This window comes from Artemia sp. Qi Xiang Cuo, chromosome 16 (genome assembly GCF_049724085.1).
Source record: "Artemia sp. Qi Xiang Cuo chromosome 16, ASM4972408v1, whole genome shotgun sequence".
Lineage (NCBI taxonomy): Eukaryota > Metazoa > Arthropoda > Branchiopoda > Anostraca > Artemiidae > Artemia > Artemia sp. Qi Xiang Cuo.
In genome coordinates this window covers 22,548,638-22,569,317 of record NC_142809.1, presented here as the reverse complement: position 1 = coordinate 22,569,317, position 20,680 = coordinate 22,548,638, and the positions used below count along the sequence as shown (strand labels likewise).

General features: G+C 35.6%; 1 protein-coding gene across 2 annotated transcripts in view; it reads right to left on the bottom strand.

Annotated features, from left to right (window-relative positions):
- The window catches only part of drosha (ribonuclease 3 drosha), a 73,963-nt gene that overhangs the window by 9,322 nt on the left and 43,961 nt on the right, over positions 1–20,680 (bottom strand). For both annotated transcript variants that reach the window (XM_089102823.1, XM_089102822.1), the window contains exons 6-10: positions 14,510–14,756; positions 13,426–13,603; positions 9,559–9,733; positions 6,527–6,755; positions 103–389 (exon numbers count right to left, since the gene is read on the bottom strand). In XM_089102823.1, coding sequence (XP_088958949.1) covers positions 103–389; positions 6,527–6,755; positions 9,559–9,733; positions 13,426–13,603; positions 14,510–14,756 — 1,116 coding nt within the window. The remainder of the gene's footprint in view (positions 1–102; positions 390–6,526; positions 6,756–9,558; positions 9,734–13,425; positions 13,604–14,509; positions 14,757–20,680) is intronic.

The window sequence follows — 20,680 nt, the reverse complement described above, 5'->3', positions numbered from 1 at the left end:
TTAGACTGATGTAGTTGCTTTACTTTTAGACGATTATCTCGTTATATGATTATGATACTTAAATCATTATGACCTATAAAACAGAGAAAGCTGCAACCTTACCTGGTCAACAAAAATGGCACCCAGTAAGGATTCAAGTAAATCAGCCTTATCTTTGACTTTCACCTCAGTTTTTGGAATCTTGTACTGCGCATATTTTGTCAATCCCAGATCATCACAGACTACTGACTGGGTCCGATTATTTACCAGCGAACTACGAAGTAATGACAAATGGCCTTCGTGGTGATCAGGAAAATGCTTATAAAGATACTCTGAAGCAATGAGCTGGAGGACGGTATCTCCCAAGAACTCCATTCGCTGATTCGACCCCAGGGTTAAGTTATTAATACCTAGGAATATATAGATATTTATTTCCGACCCGCAACAAAAATTAAAGCGGAATAACAATAAAAGAAACAGAAAAAAACTACATCGAACAGTAAAGGCCACCATGGGTGAGTAGACATGCTTATATGGAGACTGGTGTAGTTTGCCACCAAGTTCAGTAAGTTTAAAACAAATTTCCACGAGTCCGTAAACAGATAGGAGGTCTCAATTTTAGTAATATAGAACATTAAAAAACAATACTATACAGTAAAAAACTGTATAGTACAGTATATATATTTACTTTATAGTTTAGTATATAAAAAGTGTATGCTATTCAACACTGTATAGTAAAAAACTGGGAAGCCAGAAGTAGTATGAACGAACTGAACTGGCATTTAAAGAAAGAAAAATGGGGTGAAGTGTGGAAAGAAACAGAACGGAGTGGTCTGTAAAAACGGAATGCAGTTTGACAAGAGACTTTCTTTTTAGGAATTGTGAAATAGTGCAATTGAATTTTCTTCTTGCAATAAGCGAAGGAAAGGGCCCGGAGACATTTTATTGTTTATCTAACATCAAATCCCTGCAACTATTTATCTTACTGAATCTGACAGGATTTCATCATTCGTGTAAACCTGAAGCTAACAATAACCACAAAGTACGAACAAAATATTCTAAACAATTAGACCCCGGCGCTGCGCCGGCGGATCGACCGAACGCCGCCGACAAGAGGTCCAGTCGAACGCCACCGGCGCGCCGTAGGCGCGCCGCCGCCACAAAAGGCGTCGGCGTTCGGTCGAATTTAAGTTAATTTTGCGGCAATTCTTTATTGCGTCAACCGCAAAGTCTGAGCTTTTCCTTCTCGTGTGGTTTAGTATTTCGATTTTCCTGATTAAAAATCAAGCAGGGCTTGCACTATCCCCGAATTTTCGAGTATTTCCCCGAAAATCTATGCGTCACCCCGAAAAAAAATTTGGTTCCCCGAAAATCACGCAATCACGGTGCCACCCCTAGCGATTTATCACAGGTGACTTTCCCTGCCAAATATTACTTTGCATACCATAGTTCTTCACTACTCTCTGGTTCGTTAATATTCGTCTCTTGTTACTTTGCATAAAAACCATGACAGATGCAATATGCAATTGCATTGAAATATTGCAATATACACAGTTCTTCATATGTTGACAAAAAAAGTATCGTCTTTATGAAATGAGTTTAAATCATTTCGAATCCAGTTTCCCAATTGTAATTCCTTACATCACTCGTAGTCAAGAATTTTATTTTCAAGTTGAATAGAATTATAGAACGCAACATTCACTACAGTTTGGTTTTGAAATTGATAGCAGAAAGATCGCTTCTACAGCTGAATTGTAAGTTTGCAGAATTTTTTTTCTTTTGCTGTTTTTAGATGAGATTTTCTTAATGTTTAATACTCAATCGTTGAACGCCTGATAGATTAAAAATAAAATACAATCTTCTGTCTGAAAAATTTTTACCCCCCCCCCCCCCAAAAAAAAACCTTCTACTGAGACAAAATTTAGCTATAGACTAAGCTATGTACAAGGTTGGGGAATTAAAGATTGAAACGGAAGTTACCCCAAAAATATAATTCATAAAAAATTGTAAATTGTTGCCTATTGGGGGGGGGGGATAGGGGGTCATCATTTTTTAATTATAATACCTCATTTTTTATATTGAAAGCAGGGATGCCAAAAAGATTTTTTTTTTTTTTTTTAATTTAAAGTGGAGATGGAAGAAAATACTATCAAATTCCATGGGAAACCATTGAAATATTTTGATAGACCCATGGCCCCCCATTGGGACTTGTTCATTGTCTTGGGTATTTTGCGATTTGTCATAGGCTACTGGCCTAATTTGGCTTTTGTGTGTGCTCTCTTTTAATTAGATTCTTTGGATCTTATTGAATGCCACGGCGAATCTATGACTCAGTTTTCAAATAGTTTGAGGTATATCTGAATAATTTCGCCTTTTTTGTTGTTGTATTTGTACCCCTTTACTCATACCCTCAGTTTTTTTTTAAGGGAACACTAAGCTGTCTAACGTTATTTCGCGTGTTTGTTTGAACCATATAGTGACCCAGTTAATTATTAAATAAATAATTTTTTAATGTAAAGCTGAGACGGTATCTTAGCAAGGTGGTATCCAGAGGGGGGGGGGTAGGGTAGGGAGGTATTACATTTAAATGATAATATCTTGAAAGTTTTTTTTAAGAAAGCAGGAATTAAAAAAAGTTATTTTTTTAATTTAAAGCAGAGACGGCATCCTATTAAAGTGTTATACAGGGGGGGGGGGTGTGGGAGCTATCATATTTAAATGATAATACCTCGAATTTTTTTTTGAAAGCAGGGGTGCCAATAAGTTAATTATTTTTTTTTTATTTAAAGCAGAGACGGTATCCTATCAAGATGATGGTATCAAGAGGGGGGGGGGCGGGCATAGGGAGTTATTATATTTAAGTGATGGGATAGTACCTTGATTTTTTTATTGAAAGCAGGGATGCCAAAGAGTTATTTTTTTTAAATTAAAGTGGAGACGGTATTCTATCAAAGTGGTATTCAGAGGGGGGGGGGTAGGGAGGTATTATATTTAAATGATAGTATGTCAAATTTTTTTTTTTTTTAAGCAGGGATGCCAAAAAGTTAATTTTTTTTTTTAATTTAAAGCAGAGAAGGTACCCTATCAAGGTGCATGGTATCCAGGGGGGGGGTTAGGGAAGTATTATATTTAAATGATAATATCTTGAATTTTTTTATTTAAAGCAGGGATGCCAAAGAGCTATTTTTTTAATTTAAAGTAGAGACGGTATCCTATCAAGACGGTATCCAGAGTTGGGGGCTTAGGGAGTTATTATATTTAAGTGATAGTACTTTTTTTTTGGAAAGTAGGGATGCCAAAAAGTTATTTTTTTTTAATTTGAAGCAGAGACAGTATCCTATCAAGGTGGTGTCTAGAGGGGGGGGGGGTAGGGAATATATTATATTCAAATAATAATATCTTGAATTTTCTTATTGAAAGCAGCCTCAGTCCACACAAAGTGGATAGGTTGATTTTTATTCATGACAATTATAGCCACATCCCGCAGTTACAATAGACTTCAATTTTGACTGAAGGAATTTTTTACGACCAATTGACCCCTAGATTTTTGTCCCTCTTCACTATTTTGAAATATACCTTTTTTTTACACATACTAATATTTGGACTTTCATTAGTATACCAGCTTACCCGTGACGCGTTGCCACGATCTTAAAAGAAAGGAAATTCAATGAGAATACCCCTAAGGAAAATTTCTAAACGTTCACTGTTTTAGTTAAAAGTTTTTAACGTCATAATGTTTTCATTTTAGTTTGATTATAATTGAGAAACATATTCGAATCATACAAGGTTACGTTGAATGCTTTGAAATATGAATCAACACATGTAAATTATAGAAGGAAGAAGCCAAGCAAAAATACTCCGTACAATATATTTGTCCAACCCCTATGATAATTTAAAAACTAACAAGATTTTCGTGAGTTTTACTTGATGTATTTTTTTTAAATTGTTATTAAAACCCGCTTTTAATACAAGGAAGGCTTTTTAGGAATCCAAAAGAGCAAAAAAAAAACTCTCAATATCAAAGTCGCCCATTTCAACTGTTTTAAAGGTGACAAAGCAGTTATTGGCAAAGGGCATTATAAAAAAATTAAGCTTCTAAGTTCAAACTTATATTCAAAGTTTTTACCCAGATAACTGACGTATTTTGTGATACGGTATTTGAAGTTTTGTATGAAGAAGGCTTAATGCTCGATGAAAAAACTACTAATTTTGATAATTATTTATGTTAAGAATACATAGCTAATAGATACTTCAACTATTATGCAAGGGTTCTGAAATGCGACAGCCATTTCGTTTCTACGAGATTTCTACTTCTCTTGATGAATAACAAAGAAGACCAGTTTCCAGCCAGCGACTTGTGAAGTTTTGAACTCATGAATAGGCTCGAATCTGTTGTAAATTTAAGCTGTGATTTGAGAAAGACTGATGTAAACATTAATATTTGCGGTCAACATTGATCGCACCGGCGGCGCGGCGCGCTGTTTTTGGCCTTGCCGCTGCCGGTCTTCCCTCATCGGCACGGCGCCGGGGTCTATAAACAATACTGTTATTATGGAGATATTTGTGATTTCGATTGGGGGAGGGGGATATAAAAGAGCCATAGTCTCTCTTAGGGGAAGGGAAGCGTAAAAACTGTCTGAGAATCTTCTTCATACCCATTATTGAAGAAATGTTCTACTTTTCACTTTTTTTTTCTTTACAATGTTTCGTTTTTTCTTGTCTGAGAGAGATAGTTGCTTCCATAGAAACGCCCATGTGCACAAGAAACTATCTAGAAGACTAAACGTAAAATTCATACTTGCTTGGGAGACTTTGGCAACAAGCTAGCCCTATCTGAATGTAGAGGCACCAAAGAAACAGCAACTAAAGCAACTGTTTGTTTGCCGCAATTTCCCACAACAAAACACGATTTCGGATAGACGTCTACCCAAAATGTTTTCCCCGAGGGGGAAGATTCTGTCAAAGCCATCTGTTTACTCGTTCAATCAAAGTTTCAACAGTTGCAAACAACTAAGTAACTAAAATGGGCAAAGGACAAGCAACATATCGCGCACTCAAGATACGGAAGCCATCAAAAACTTTCTGCTTTTCTATCTTATGAATTTTCTCTTTTTCCCAATCTCAGAAAGTAGATGTATGTAGAGTATGTATGCAGATGTAAGTAAATATATAGATGCATGATGTAAGTATGTAGATGTTGAATAGCGCTTAAAGTAATTCTGATATTGGCCAACGATAAAAGGTTGTTATTCAACAATTGCCTGTTATTTCAAGCAAATAATGGTCCCATGTCAATACTAAATTCTTGGTCAACCTTCTTAAGACCAAAGGCGGGCGTGCCTTGTTCGCCTCTCATTCCAGGCAATCCAACGGTCCTATGTCAATTTTAAATTCTTGGTCAACATGCCTGAGACTCTAGGCAGGCATGTCTTTCCAAAAACTAACAAACAAGTATGTGTCCAATAAGAGAGTCATGCATTACTCCTGCGATTTACCCGTGCCCCAGCCATTTAAACATTTGCTCTCAATTACTTGGACTATCTGTCTTGGCTTTTCTCTGTCTACAATTAGCCAACACAGGTACGAACGCAGGTATGCATTAATGCCACATTAATGAAAATAGGGAAACTAGTTTCAGTACCATAAAACTGAAAATGTGCTTGTTATTACGTGCATGTGCACCATTCCTCAGAACGAATGATAAATGTGATAAGTTCTACATTGCCTTTTCTTTTTTTAACTATGCAGCTTCTTTTTTACACACCCCTCCTATTTGTATGTCCTAATTCCGTGAAATTGTTCGAAAATGATGCACATGCACCCTATACTAAGATCGTATAACGGGCTAAATTTTGTGTTATGGTATGCTAAGTTTGGACACATCAGATTTTGCCAAATTCCTAAGCAGATTTTGCCAATGTTTTCCGCTTAATTTTTTTTTCAAGAATTCCTGGAAGGCTCGAAACACTTTTAAATTTTCTTACAGGATATCCTATAGGACTTCTTTATAGGATATTATAGAAAAAAAAATATAGGTTGAAAACACCAGCATAACACTTGAAGGTTTGTATCAAAATCCAACGTGTCTGAACGTGCATTAATGTGCCTTTTAGCCTGTAAAATATTACGATTTTCAAACAGAACAATCTCAGGATAGGAGCATACGCACTTCTATAGATAAGACAAATCACCGCAATACAAAGCACCAAGTAGAAGAGCCACTCAAAGAGCAACCAGGACCAACAGAGTGCAGAGCTATTTCATTTTCAAGACTATTAAAACTCAAAAGTCTAGTCCCTTTTTTCATGAAAGAGAAACCACAGAAAAACAAGGATTAAATATGGTATACAGTTGAAGGAGAAGTCAAAGTTATAAGCAGAGATTAAAAACAAATCAATAGGATAAGAAAAGATAAGCAGACTTGACTCTACTACACACTCAATTTTTATTTATTTATTTTTGTCATTTTTATTTAGAGTAGAAAATTTGTGATTTAGTAGCGGATACAGCGTTTAACATTCGATTTAAAGAAAAGCGTCTAGCTTACCAATACTCCGATCTGTGAAGGCTCTGGCTAATAACCTAATATGCTTAAACCGAATACCAGTGGCTTCTTCAAATTCCACGAGCGTCTGCAGAACTGGATAAGAGCTAATCAAATGCCTGTCACCTTGTGGCTCTTGCTCTTGAAGAGGGTGTGGCAGAAGGTTTGTCCAAACCGAGTAAAGACGTGGGTTATCCATGTGAAAAACCTTGGCAAACACCCTATCAGCAACCTAAGAAATACCGTTAAGAAATAAAATTAATAACATCATCAACAAATCATTATAAAAGACCTGACAAATAAAAGCTATACTCTCGTCAATGGATGTTTAATATGGCACTAGCTCAAACTTCAGGTTCCAACCTCTTACATATCCTCTTTAAAACGTAAAAAAAATATTACAAATTATGTATTTTTTTTCAAGTCGTTAAAGAAATTATATATTTGAGTAAGCATTTTTAGAAGTGCAGAGTTTCTAACCCGAATATGGCATACAAGCAAGGGACACCATTCCATGAAACCAGAAAGCTCGACCCGGCGTGGTTACTCGCATGACTGCAGATATATCTTCGTGGCAAGAAAATTTGTCAACCTCTTAGTGCCAGGAGAGATGCTTATGTGTCTTACTGCAAATGCGCCTACAAAGTAAGCAATCATGACCTGGAATATTTATTCTTTTACGTCCAAATGGCATTTATTTATGACTTATAACACAGGAAGTGTCATGACCCCGTCATGCATTTTTATAGGGTTTCCTCGACCTAAAATGCACAGAACTGATTAGCACAACAGATTCCACATGCCTTAAAATTTGTCATTAAAATCGGCTAATCATTGGAATTCAAATACGTTTTTACATCAGTTTTCTACCATCAACACTCCTTAGAATACACGTGTCCTGTTTGGGGACCACAGGTGCACGACATTTTCTGCAGCAACAAGCACCGTTAGTACTAGTTTCTCAGTTCCTAAGATCTATTCAGAAAAACTGTGGCTCCATAGAGCCAAACTTATCACTCTAGACTTAAAATGGAAGACAGTAGAGTACTTAACTTTTGTGAATAATACTGCTTATAACCTACAAAAAGAAAGAATTTTTTTTACCCCCCCCCCCCCCCGGTTATTCTGCATCAGCTACGGTCAAAAATTTTGAAATTCTAAAGTTAAAATTAAAACAAAGTCATTCTCAAAACGAAAACTGTATATTAACACTTTTCACAAAATGACTTGAAAGTGAGACAGATCTCTCTATGGGGCCTTTCTCCTTAAATCACATTTCCAATGGCGTTTGCGTTTAAATCGCGTTACCTCATAAGAGGTAGGGACAACTGACTGAAATTAAATAAAATATTTGAGTACTACTGTCAAAAGACAACCTAACAATTTTGTGTACGGTTCAACTTTAATTGCAATTATTCTTGGTGTAATTTTCAGTACTGACTATTCTGTCAGCTACCATATTTCTAACCTTGTGAAAAAGGGCAACTATGCTTTTCGATCACTGATTACACTCCGACGACTAGGTTTCCCAGTGAATCAGTTACGACTAGCGTATATCTACTATATACGTCCCCTGCTAGAATACACCTGCTCTGTTTGGGGACCACAGGTGCACAACATTGACTACTTAAGTGACGATCTCGAGGCTGTTCAAGAACGGGCGACAAAAATCCTAATGGGCCCAAAATATGACACGTATGCAACTGCAACGTTGAAAATACCAACGCTGAGAGAACGGAGATTCCATCTCATATGCAAATTTGGACAGTCACCCCTCGCCAGTAAAAAACACAGTACGTTGTTGTCTCCTCTGATTGCCCCCAAAGCAAAAACTCGACACACGAACAAGTTCGAGCCAATAAGATACAGAACGAATCGATTCAGCAATTCTTTCTTTCCGTTTGATATTAGTGTCATTAATCACGCTTAGTTTTTTCTTCTTTTTTCCCTGTATTGTAAGAGATAGCGTATTTTAGTAGAGGTTTTTGCCAAAACTATGAAAGTTGTTTTAAGTAAATGAATCTTGAAATAGATCATAGCTCCTCGGGCTGCATGTTAAAAATTTGTTCCCATGGAACAAACCCCCTAAAGATGTTATATGGAAAGAAAAATTGAAACGTAATTAGTTATTGTCGTTATATATACTATTATCCTTACATGTGAATATAAAAGAGATAATGATTTGATACTAAACGCACACTGTAAAGAAACATTTACCGCTAAAAATTAAACACAAATATATAAACAAATCAAAAACAAAATTATTAAAAAATATTCATGTTCTTAGTGCAGTATTTGTATCTCCATTCTTTGACTTAGATTTTGCAAATTAATCTCAATTTGGGTATTGGCACAGCGTTATTAGGGTTGCTGGTTAGCGTTCGTTATGTTTGAATTTGTTTTGGGTTTGGTCAATTAACATTTAGAAAAAAAAAACACCGTCTGCAGGTGCAAGTTGAATCAAAAGTGCTAACAAATTGTTTTTTGCCAAATTGTGCCGGATTTGTACCAAATTGCGCGAATTTGTGCCAGACTTCTCAAACTGTAAATTTTCTTTTTTGGTGAACTAAGTGTTTTAAAAATCTATTTTTGATTCCCTTGTTTCAAGAAGGCGTTTAAAATTTCAAGTTACCTTTTTCTCAAAATTTCGACAGCTAAATTTATATACACGGACACATAAATAATTTATTTTCGCATAAATACATAAGTAATGTATTAACGCATAAATAATTTACAATAATTTGTATGAATAATGTTTGTTTTAACATATTATTTTCTTTTACCTTTACATATTGAAAAAAACGCAATGAATCTTGCGGGCTGCAAAAATGTTCAAGAGGGGCTATATACAGCTCGTGGGTTGCCCGACCCCGACCTAGATACTATGATGTTCAGGTTTTTGTTTCTATTTTGAGTTCTAAAAAAAAACTTTTCCTGCCATAAATAAAAGAAATAAATCATCTCTTGTAAAATTATAAAATGAGAAACGCCTTGCTGTTTTGGCTACGATACAAAATAGACGAAAGATAACAAACCTCCCAGCCACCGTCTAGAAAAAGAGCGCCCATAAGCGCTTCAAAACAATTTGCCATTGCGTGGCGGAGTTCCAAATCATGGCACAAATCTGATCCGTGAGCATACAGCATGAAATGATCTAGTGCCATTTTCCTGGCCAGCACTGCCAAATGCTGATTTTGAACTATTGCAGCTCTGTGAATACAAGATAGCATAAGCAATTATTTGAATCAGGAGTCCCTCAGGCGGGGTACAAAAAAAAACCCTGGAGTACAAAAACCATTTTGCGAGAAACCATTTCTTTTTCTGTTTTTTAATCATAAATAAATCAAATCGGTAATTTTTCAGAAGTTCCGCTTTTCATTAAAACTGTAAAAAACACCATCACGAATGTAAAGCACCATTATGTTTGTATTGCAAACGTGAAGTCTGTATATACGCTTGCAAAATGCAGTACATTTAGATTATGCTTGCACGTATTTGTTACTTCCAAGAATATCTTCATTCCCATAACCAAAGAAACTGAAAAAATGAACAGAAATACACCTTTACACTTTAACAATAATTGAAATTAAAACTCCTAGACCCACAGAAGTGTCAACCGAATAAAGAAGTCTTATGACAAAAGCTTCAAAAGCAGCAGTGTATTACTGGTTGTTATTGATAGCACAGAGTAAAGGTTAAAAAGGGATAGACAGGTTAGTGATTTGGCTAGGTAACATTAGATGGCGCTTTTTTCTTCTTTTTTTTCAGAGACCAGCTCGAATGTCCGCTCTTATTAATTTCTCACATTCTTCGAACCCAACCTTAAACACTGACCATTTACTCACTTTCTAGAAGATATGGGAAAAGAATACACAGGTTTACCTTTTTGCAAAGAAATTCAATCATTTTTCAGTATATATTTTTCGAAGCAGTCTTTCGAATTGTTGAAAAAAATTGACATTTTTTTGTCAAAATTATAAAAATGAAATGTTAAGAGCACCAACTTTTGGAAAGTCTTTATTTCTTGCCAAAACTAAAGGTTGCCACTGTCAACTAAATATCAAGGAGGCACACTTGTGCCTCTATAAAGAGGCGACCCACCACAATGTTAAGCGATTTCCGGTCCTAGCGGTCGCAGAGCGACAGCGGTGATCGCATTTTGTAGCCCAAGCTCCAACTAAGAAACGTGCAAAATTTCACCCCCTCCGACTTTATCTTCATGGGTAAAAGTGGGCCGGAAGTTTCGACCCTCCGACCACAACCCCCCTTTAATGTTGTCCGATTGGGCTGAAATTTAGAGGTTAAGCTTTCCTCGGGCCCGGAAGCTTATCCTCGAAATTTCATCTCGATCCGATAACTCCTTCCCTGTTTTCCGAAAAACAAATAGAGCAACTTAATGGTCATTTCTCTTTTTTTTATCAGCCACGCCCAAAGGCCACATTTGGCAACGGATCCAGGTGAATGAGGACTCATTCGAAGCGAAATTCGACCCGTTAGGGCCTTTTGATATTTTCAGACCGAAAAAATTATCCCCCAAATTTACATTTACGAAAAACCTCGTTTTCCTATAAGAGCCCATGTTAACTTTTCCCACCACAGTCCCCCTTTAACATTGTCTGATCGGGCTGAAATTTAGAGGATAAGCTTTTCTGGGGCCTGGGAGCTTATCCTTAAAATTTCAGCTCAATCCGATCACTCCTTCCCTGTTTTTCAAAAACCAAATATCAAGTTTTGTGGGGATTTGCTTGCGTCAAAAATACATCGCACAGAATAAAAATAATGTAATGTCTCTGTGGTACAGAGGTCACAATTCCTGACTGTCAGGCGAAAGATCTGAGTTCGATTCTCCGTCAGAGAAATTTTTTATGGACTGAATTTAAAGTTTAAAAAAGAAGCACAGTTTCTTTTTTAAATCCAATCTGTTAAATCCTTTGGCTCAACAAGCGTCTCCCGAAAAATATCAAAGTCGGCGTTCAGGTTACAGGTAAGTCTCCACTGCTTTGATAACATGGGGCCTGGGGCGGCTGATAAAAATCTTACTGTACATTTGATTTGAGTATTCAGGAATTAAAAGCCTTAACACAAGAATCTTCAAAAGCGGGGGGTTTGGGAGGCGGCCGTCCCCCATCTTTAACTCCTCAAAAGATCAGCTAACAGTTAGTCAAGCAATAATAAGTTATAAACTGTACAAAAACGTGCAGAAATTATTTGAAAAAAACTACGTTTTCTAAAGAGTTAAAGATGCTGAGTCACAAGTTCGAACCTTAAAACGTACAGGGATTAGGAGGTGCAGTTGGGGGGCTGCCGCCCCCCCAAACCCCCGCTTCCGTATATGAAAGGGGCTGTGCCCTCCTCAACGCCTCGCTCTTTAAGCTAAAGTTTTTATTGTTTAAAAAAAGAGTTGTGAGAAAGTCAAACTTTAGCGTAAAGAGCGAGGCGTTACGGAGGGCACAGCCCCTTTCACATACAGAAGCAGGGGCTTGGGGGGGGGTAGCCCCCCAACAGCACCTCCTAATCCCTGTACGTTGTAAGGTTTGAACTTGTGACTCAGCATCTTTAACTCTTTAGAAAACGTAGTTTTTTTCAAATAATTGAACTATAAGGCAAATATTTGGCAGCTATAATGACGACAAATTTTCCTATGCAGGAGAGCCAAACCAAATAGAGTTTTCGTCGTCTGTCTGATCAAGGTGGAATGAAATAACGGAACCACAAGTTGTTTTTCCAACTCCCTACCAATTCCCTGCCTGATATTCTTTACTAAAGACACTAAAGACAAAAGATACTAAAGACAAATACATATTAAATGCGTTGTTTTCTTCTTATGAAAAATTTAATTTATAGCAATAGCATGATACATCATAATTAAATGTAACCTATAAAAAACAAATCTCGCAAAACCATTTAAGGTTAATTTAGCTGGCAAGAGAAAGGCTCTAGCTGAATAGAAAGGTTTAGATTCTAGATTTAGAAAATCTCTCTTATACCTTTAAATAAAACTATAAAACAAAAGGAGTTTCTAATTTTTATTTTAACACAATTGTAGCCTGGTTTTCAGGAGGGGAGGGGGTCATCAATTTTCTAGTTGCTTAAAGTGCTCTGAATCACGTTTTCTATATTGCCTGCTAACATATACTCTGATTTATAATTTGTCTTTTAATATGTTGTGGCTAACAGTTCCCACAAAATGTGCTTAGTTAAAAGAAGGTGAAACTCGTAAATCATGTGAACTTTAAGAGCTAGAATGCTAGAAGTCTAGCATCCAAATGATAAGGGTTAAAATGTCTAGAAAATATAGCATCATGCTATTTAATTTCTCACTACTATTTTTATACGCTCGTCACTAGCAAACTTGATGTGATGAAAGGACCTGGTGGTTACCATTTCAAATATAAATTTTAATACTAAGGGATATAATCTAGAAAATTCTAAAACTAGGATTTAATTTCACAGAAAGAGTTAGGCTCCCTTAGCAAGCTTTACGATATTCTTTCCAAAGGATCTCACTTCTTTTCATCTGACAATTGCAAGGAGACCTGCCTGAAGATTAACTAATATTGACACTATTTAAACGCCTGCCATGTTTTACACCTGAAGATTTTTTTGTTTTAAGCAAAAACGGTCATCAACTTCGCAAAGTGCAGTTTTTCTCTAAATTTTGCTTCACTTTGTAATTTAGGGTGAATTCATCTCCAGACATAATTAAAGCATTGTGGATGCCCTACTGCCCCCTCCAGTTTTGTAATTATTTTGAATTAGACTACTTCAGGCATGCCTAACCTTAAAGCCTCAAACTTCTACAGCCAATCAAATAACTGAAGCTGATTCTTTACTTCGTCAGTAAAACATAATTGAAATTTTTAAGAGCTTACAGTTCGCTTCTTTCTTTTCATCCGGCCTACCTGTATGTAGCTAGTCCTCCCTCTTCGATGTCGGGGAACATAAAGAAAAGATGAATAGAAGAGACGAATTCAACAACTGCATCACCCAAAAATTCCAGCCTTTCGTTATGAGTCACTCGTGATTCAGTTGCTTCATGCTTTCCAAAGCGAGCCATTATGTGGATGAGTGTGTTTATACCTAAAAAAAACATTACTTTAGGAAACCGAAGCACAAAATTACCTTTAGTAATTCTTCTTTTTTTGTCTGCCAAAAATTTGTTCTAAGAATGGTTGGCCCTTTGTAAGATGCTCTGGCCTACGTTTTTGCATTATATTATTATTATGAATGATTGGTATCATTGGTGGACAGCCAAAACCTTGAATTTACCCAACTGTTCAGGAAAGCGGCAAAAATTCAAAAATAAATGTAAACATACAGCATATAAGGTTAGAAGAGGGCGATAAATTTGGACCTGCGATGTCCATGGCAGTGACTGCTTAATCAAAATATGTATCTTGAAACTGATCTATAAAAAAATCATTAAAGTGTTTTTCGCGGCAAAATAAAAACGAGATACGAGGCCGGGGCATATCCAGAAGGGCTAGGGGTTTTGAACCCCTCTCCCTCCCCAAAAATTGTCGAGCTCGCAAAAACATAACAAAAATGCATAAAGAAATATCTGATGCTTTTTTTAAAGTTTTCAACTTGTCCCTTCGTTTAACTGTTTATTGAAGGTACCCTCCTAATTTATCAGATTCTTCCCCTTTGCTTCATATGTACGTCACTCCCATCGTGTATGTCCATCTTTCTGTCCTCACAATGTAGCATCAATTATGTGAATGGCAGACTTCTATTTGATACACGCAGTCTAATATAAGGTACATAAGGGCTGCTTCAAAGGAACATAAGGGTTAATATAAGGAACATAAGGGCTACTTCATATGCAAACTCTACTTGCATATATTTTCCTATTCAACAAATGCTAAATATAGATATCAGAAAATTATCTCTAATACCGTAATAAGAAAATTAAGCTCGTTTTTCGCACTCCTCCATAACCATAAAAAAGATCTGGAAAATGAGTGTGCAGTATTGCGAACTTACCTCTTTTCCTCATGTTCTGGTAATGAATTTTTCTATCTCCATACTGTGGTTGCCTTATACCGCAGTTGGTAAGTGAATTCCTAGCATGATCTGGATTAGTTCCATAGTTTTCCCTATACGATGGATGCGTCAAGGCTAATTGCAGCAAAGCCCTGTTTTGGAATTTATAGCCGATAGAATCTTCTAAATGCCCCAAAGATCGATGAATTCTAAAGTGTCCGATCAGTACTGGTAATAATAAAGCATGCTAGAAGGAAAAATAATATAAGATCGGTCTTTAATCAATGATGTTTTCTGTACCTAATAAATAATTTTGCTTTTCATAGAGCCGTGACATAAACCCAAAATGCATGTCTGACACATTTTTCGAAAAAGGAGGACCGGGCCTTTGGAAACAGTAAGAGAGATTGACAGTTATTGTGACCAGAATCATTTCAGTATCTTTCGCTTTTTTCTCTGCTATTTACGAGATCAAAGCCACATCAGTATTACTTACTCGAAGGTGACATAGTAATTCCTATATATTCTTTTGCATTGAGATCATCAAAGCTAGTTTTTCTGCAAAACTAACAAAAAGTTATTTTGACTTGGCCGTCAATATCAAAATCTTATATTTGACCCAAAGATTTAGAAACGACGCAATAATCTGCTTTGGATTCCGCAAAAGTTTGCAACGCAATCAATACCTCCCAAATGCTATATAAGCAGGTTTCAGTGGCATAGAAATAAAACTTTCTTAAAACATATTCAAAAGCAATCTTCCATTTATTCTTCAATAGAGAAGGAAAAGTTTGCAACGCAATCAATACCTCCCAAATGCTATATAAGGAGATTTCAGTGGCATAGAAATAAAACTTTCTTTAAACATATTCAAAAGCAATCTTCCATTTATTCTTCAATAGAGAAGGACAAGTTTGCAACGCAACCAATACCTCCCAAATGCTATATAAGGAGGTTTCAGTGGCATAGAAATAAAACTTTCTTTAAATATATTCAAAAGCAATCTTCCAATTATTCTTCAATAGAGAAAGAAAAGTTTGCAACGCAATCAATACCTCCCAAATAAGGAGATTTCGGTGGCATAGAAATAAAACTTTCTTTAAACATATTCAAAAGCAGTCTTCCATTTATTCTTCAATAGAGAAGGAAAAGATTGCAACGCAATCAATACCTCCCAAATGCTATATAAGGAGATTTCAGTGGCATAGAAATAAAACTTTCTTTAAACATATTCAAAAGCAATCTTCCATTTATTGTTCAATAGAGAAGGAAAAGATTGCAACGCAATCAATACCTCCCAAATGCTATATAAGGAGATTTCGGTGGCATAGAAATAAAACTTTCTTTAAACATATTCAAAAGCAAGCTTCCATTTATTCTTCAATAGAGAAGGAAAAGTTTGCAAGAAATCTAAAACCTTGATAGGTAGAGAGAAAAGTCAAAGCAAAAACATAAAAAAAAAATACGAAAAAGTTTATAATTGTGTAAATCCTGAAAGGGTTAACCCTTTGCGCAGTTATTTGTGATCCCATATTGTATATGAGCTACTAGAAAACTGTGGTAAATTTATAACTTTTTAACAAATTTTTCGTTCTCCGCATAAATTAATTTCCAAATGCTATATTTCTAAATGCTATATTAACCGAATTAAACGAACAGAATTAAAAACAGAATTAAACGAAATATTTGTACCATTAGAATTTAAAGCTTTAGTTATGTCATCTTTGTGTTGTTGAATTCTAATAGTACAAATATTTCCTTTAATTCTGCTTTAAGCAGTCACATATATCATAACCCTAATCATAAAATACTTTTTGAAGAAACTTGCCTTATTAGCAATGATTTAGGCATAAAACGGGTTGTTCGAGAGGCAATTAAAATTAAAATCAAAATAAACAGTAATATTTCTTTAAATAGAGATTTGGGGGAACATTCGCTTAATGCCCTATACACAAACTTAATTAAAAATGATTTAACTAATTATATTAAAAAAACAGTAAATAACTCCACTCAACCTGTTACGACCAGACCATCTAGGCTGGCTGCCAAGAAGGCGAGATTAGCTTTAAAATTTTGTCTCTAAGTATTTTTATTCCATTTGAATGAATTGTTCTCTGTCCACTTCGCTTGGTGTACCACTCCTTGTTGAACTTCCTTGAAGTAATGCTATTAGGGCTGTTTAAAAAAAAAAAAAAAAAAAAAAATCTTTTCAGTTTTAATGATTGAATTTTATTATAAGTTTGTTTTATATTGTTTTTTATTCTCTTCGTTTGTTTTGCTAAGGACGGCCCTTGGATATAGGGTCGAAATATTCATTTAAAGTTGCGTTCCACTGTCTTGTATAAAAATTTCCCTGTTGTTCTACTTATTGTTTATAACTTTATCAAATCGAAAATTATTAAGACTTTCACGAATGAATATCAGCATGTATATGAAACTGTCAGTCCATTTTCATTTATTTTTTTTTCCTAAGCTTGGTTACCAAGGGTGCCCCCAGAAAATTTTCTAGGGGGGCAGACACCAGAATGGCAGGGATACGTGGAGGGCGCGGGAATACATTTTAAGATCCATTTTTAGGAATAATTAATTTTTAAATAGATAAGAAAAAAATTAAAACAAAAAGAGTAACTAACTTTGCATCCAAAATGAAACAAAACTCAGCAAATGTTAAACGGCTAAGGTTCCTGGCGAAGGGATTAGTTCACTTAACGTATAATAAATCTAATTATTGTGCATTTAGTCTAATTCATTTCGTTAAAAACCTAGAGTAAAACAAAATCACTCTCAAACCGAAATTACGGATAGATTTATTGTTTCCCAAGATTATAACAGGTGTAGACTTGTCTTTACAAATTCTTAAACCCTAGAGAAAGTATCTTAAAAATACCTTCTAAGGCGTCTAAAACTAAGAGAGGAAAGGAAATAATAAATGAAGAATCAAATCAAATAGGTGAGAAAACGAGGATTTTGTCAGCCAGTGGCAAAATATGAAGACGAAGAACAAATAATCCTCTTTTTCTCACCTATTTGATTTTATTTTTCATTTCTTATTTCCTTTCCTCTTTTAGTTTCATACGTCATGTTTAGCGAGTGTGGTCTTAGAATGTATTACCTTCTATGAGGATATCTTAGACTCTGATTTAATCCCTGGAAGCTTCATTTATTCGCACTAGATCAACATATTTCTAAGATCTAGAAAGCCCCTATTTGCCAAGATCTTCACATTTGTAAAGGCCATACTACAAAACTTCACCTGTCAGAATAGAAACCAGGTTTTGATTTAATAATGGCCATGTAAAATATACTTTTTTCACAACGGGACAATACTCCCCGTCGATCTGAAATCCCTTATATCTATAAAAACTAAAAACGGAAAATAAAGACAATCGACATATTAACAGAATTGGCTTTTTATGTTGTTTCTAAATATATAAAATTCATTCAGTTTATTATCACCCACCAAAAGCTAGACATCGGAGAAAATTTGCCTAATTTTCGAATAAAGGGGAAACACTCCCAAGAAGCACGTGGTTTCAGTGAAAATCGCTTTTTTAGATCCATCATATCAGAGTTACCGCAGAGGTTTCGAGCTCCACTCTATAATTTTTTTTTCTTGCAGAAGAAAGATGGTTGATGCATGTTTATTTGTTTTTTCCTAGGGGTGATCGTAAAAGGAAGCAATTCTAAAGAAAATCACTTTATTGGACTCATCATGTCAGAAAACCCTGCTGTAGGGGTTTCAAGCTCCAATCTACAAAATGTAGAAAACCTAATGGCAGGCAGTCATCCATGGGCCGCCACAGATTTTTCCATCATTCTCCTACTCTGCTCTCTTTCTTTTGATTTCCTCATAATTATTACATAATCCCCGATTTCCAGGGGGGCAGCCCCCCTGCGGGCACCCATGTTGGTTACGATGGTGATTTTTTTTTAGTTTTATTTTTCCGAAGTTATGAGAATAAAAACACATAGCTAGAAATAAAGATTGTTTTCTTGTCAAAGAATTAAATGATTAAATGGCTGAAGCTTTTTAGTACTTTAAAAAAAAAAACTTCTGATTCTAATGAAACGGTCTTTGTGTTTCAGGAGTCGTTCCTACAGAATTGGTATAGAAAATAGAACTTTAGCGCAAAGAGGGGGATATTGAACAAACTTTAGCATAAAGAGGGGGGAAGGGGCACCCCCCTCTTATACAGAACAATTTCTGTTCATTTTAAGTTTTATTGTTGCTCCTTACTTTCAGTTGAACATAACCGCTTTTTTATTTAACTTTTGATCGTTTTCGAAACAATGCTGGGAAATCCACCTCTCCCTCCTTGGAAAATCCCCCCCCCCCAAAAAAAAATCCTCCATGGAAAGTTCCTCCCATAAAAAATCCATCCCCATTGGGGAATTACCCCCGGGTATTTCCACCCTCAATGCAAATTACCCCCAAAAATTTTTTGCGGACGATTCTACCAGGAAAATTCTCCTTAGCGCACTTTCATTTGAAAAAAGGACTAGTTTTTATATAGTTTCTGATCCTTTTTCAGATCATGGCGGGAATTCCCCCTATATGGAAAAAATATTCCGGAAATCCTTCCCCCCAATAGAAAGTTTCTTCCGCAAAGAATTTCTCTACGGAAAATTTCTCCCGGTAATAGCTCCCCTATGGATGAACTCTCCCCATGGAAAAACCCACCAGAAAATTCAAACTCCGCTGAAAATTTTTCCTGGACAGTTCCCCCAGAACATTTCTTCGTGTAAAATGGAGTCCCCAAAGAAAAAGCAAGACAAATAAAGCTAGTTACCTATATGATTTCTGCCGAATTCCCCCCCCCCCTCCGTGTAAAATTTACCCTGAAAAGTAAAATTCCCACCAGAAACTTCCCTCCTAGCGAAAAATTCTCCCCATAGAAATTCCCCCCCCCCCCCCAGAAAAATATATTTAGACTTTCCGATACGTTTTTCTATACGCAAACAATGGGCAAACGTTATAATTTGATCACCTTCCCTGGGGACTGTGAGATCCTGTCATCCTCAATGGGATAGTTACTGGATCTTTCAACTATGCTGAACAAAATGACTTGATCGAGCGACGTTAGGGGGAAAAGGGCGTGGGAAGGAGGTTAGTTAATATATATATTGATAGTTACTAGATAATGTATTCAAGGTCTGAGGATAAATCGGAAATTTAATTTTTTAACAAAAAAGACTTCCATATGCAGTTATGCACTTTTATGGTAGAAACGGGCACTAAATAAAAAAAAGCGGGCGAAAAATCAGTAAAAACCAAGCTAAAAACATGAAGCATTAACCAGCTCAAGAAAACATAGCTTTCCTTTGAAGGTTGAGTTGTCAGATTTGTAATGTTCGAATTTTTAAGAAAGAAAAACATAATCAAATTTAAGTAACCAGTTTTGCTTATTTAACTTCGCGTCTCGACAAACTCACAACTCACAAAGTATGATACTGCCCTAAAAACTTCATAATTTTGAAACAAACAAAAAACCAAATGTTTTAGAAAATTGCGGTTTTAAATTATGAATAGACATAAGCAGGGCCGTATCCTCTTTTTTTTGTTCGAGAGGCGAAGGGGGGAGGGGAGGATTTTAATTTAGACAAGGAAAACAAGTACAAATGTTTTGATATTTCGATCACATATGCAGCGATCGTCATCAGTAGAAATACTAAAATATTAAAATTTAAACTAACATATTTATACAAAATAAAATAATTCATTTACGGATCATACACAAAATAATTAATTTACAGATTATTCACTAGATTTTTTTCGGAGAGTTCAATAACAAGGTTCATTCAAAGTCTTGAGTCAAACGAAATGTCGAAACATCTCGTTTGCAGTTAGAAGACTTTGCCACCTTCATTGGAAATTTATTTTACATTTAGACAAGATTAAAGAAAAAAATTTACATTTCAAGACTTTGAATGAACCTTGTTATTGAACTCTCTCCAAAAAAAAAACTATTGAATGACCTGAAAGTTAATTATTTTGTCTGCATAAATATGTTAGTTTTAATTTTGATTCTATAGTATGTTTACTGAGAACGATTGCTGTATATTTGGTCAAAATATCTAGACTTTTGTACCTGTTTTCATTGTAAAAATAAATGGACCTAACCCCATTTAAACATTTATTTTTTTGTCACAGAAAGACAGCATGGTCTAGGA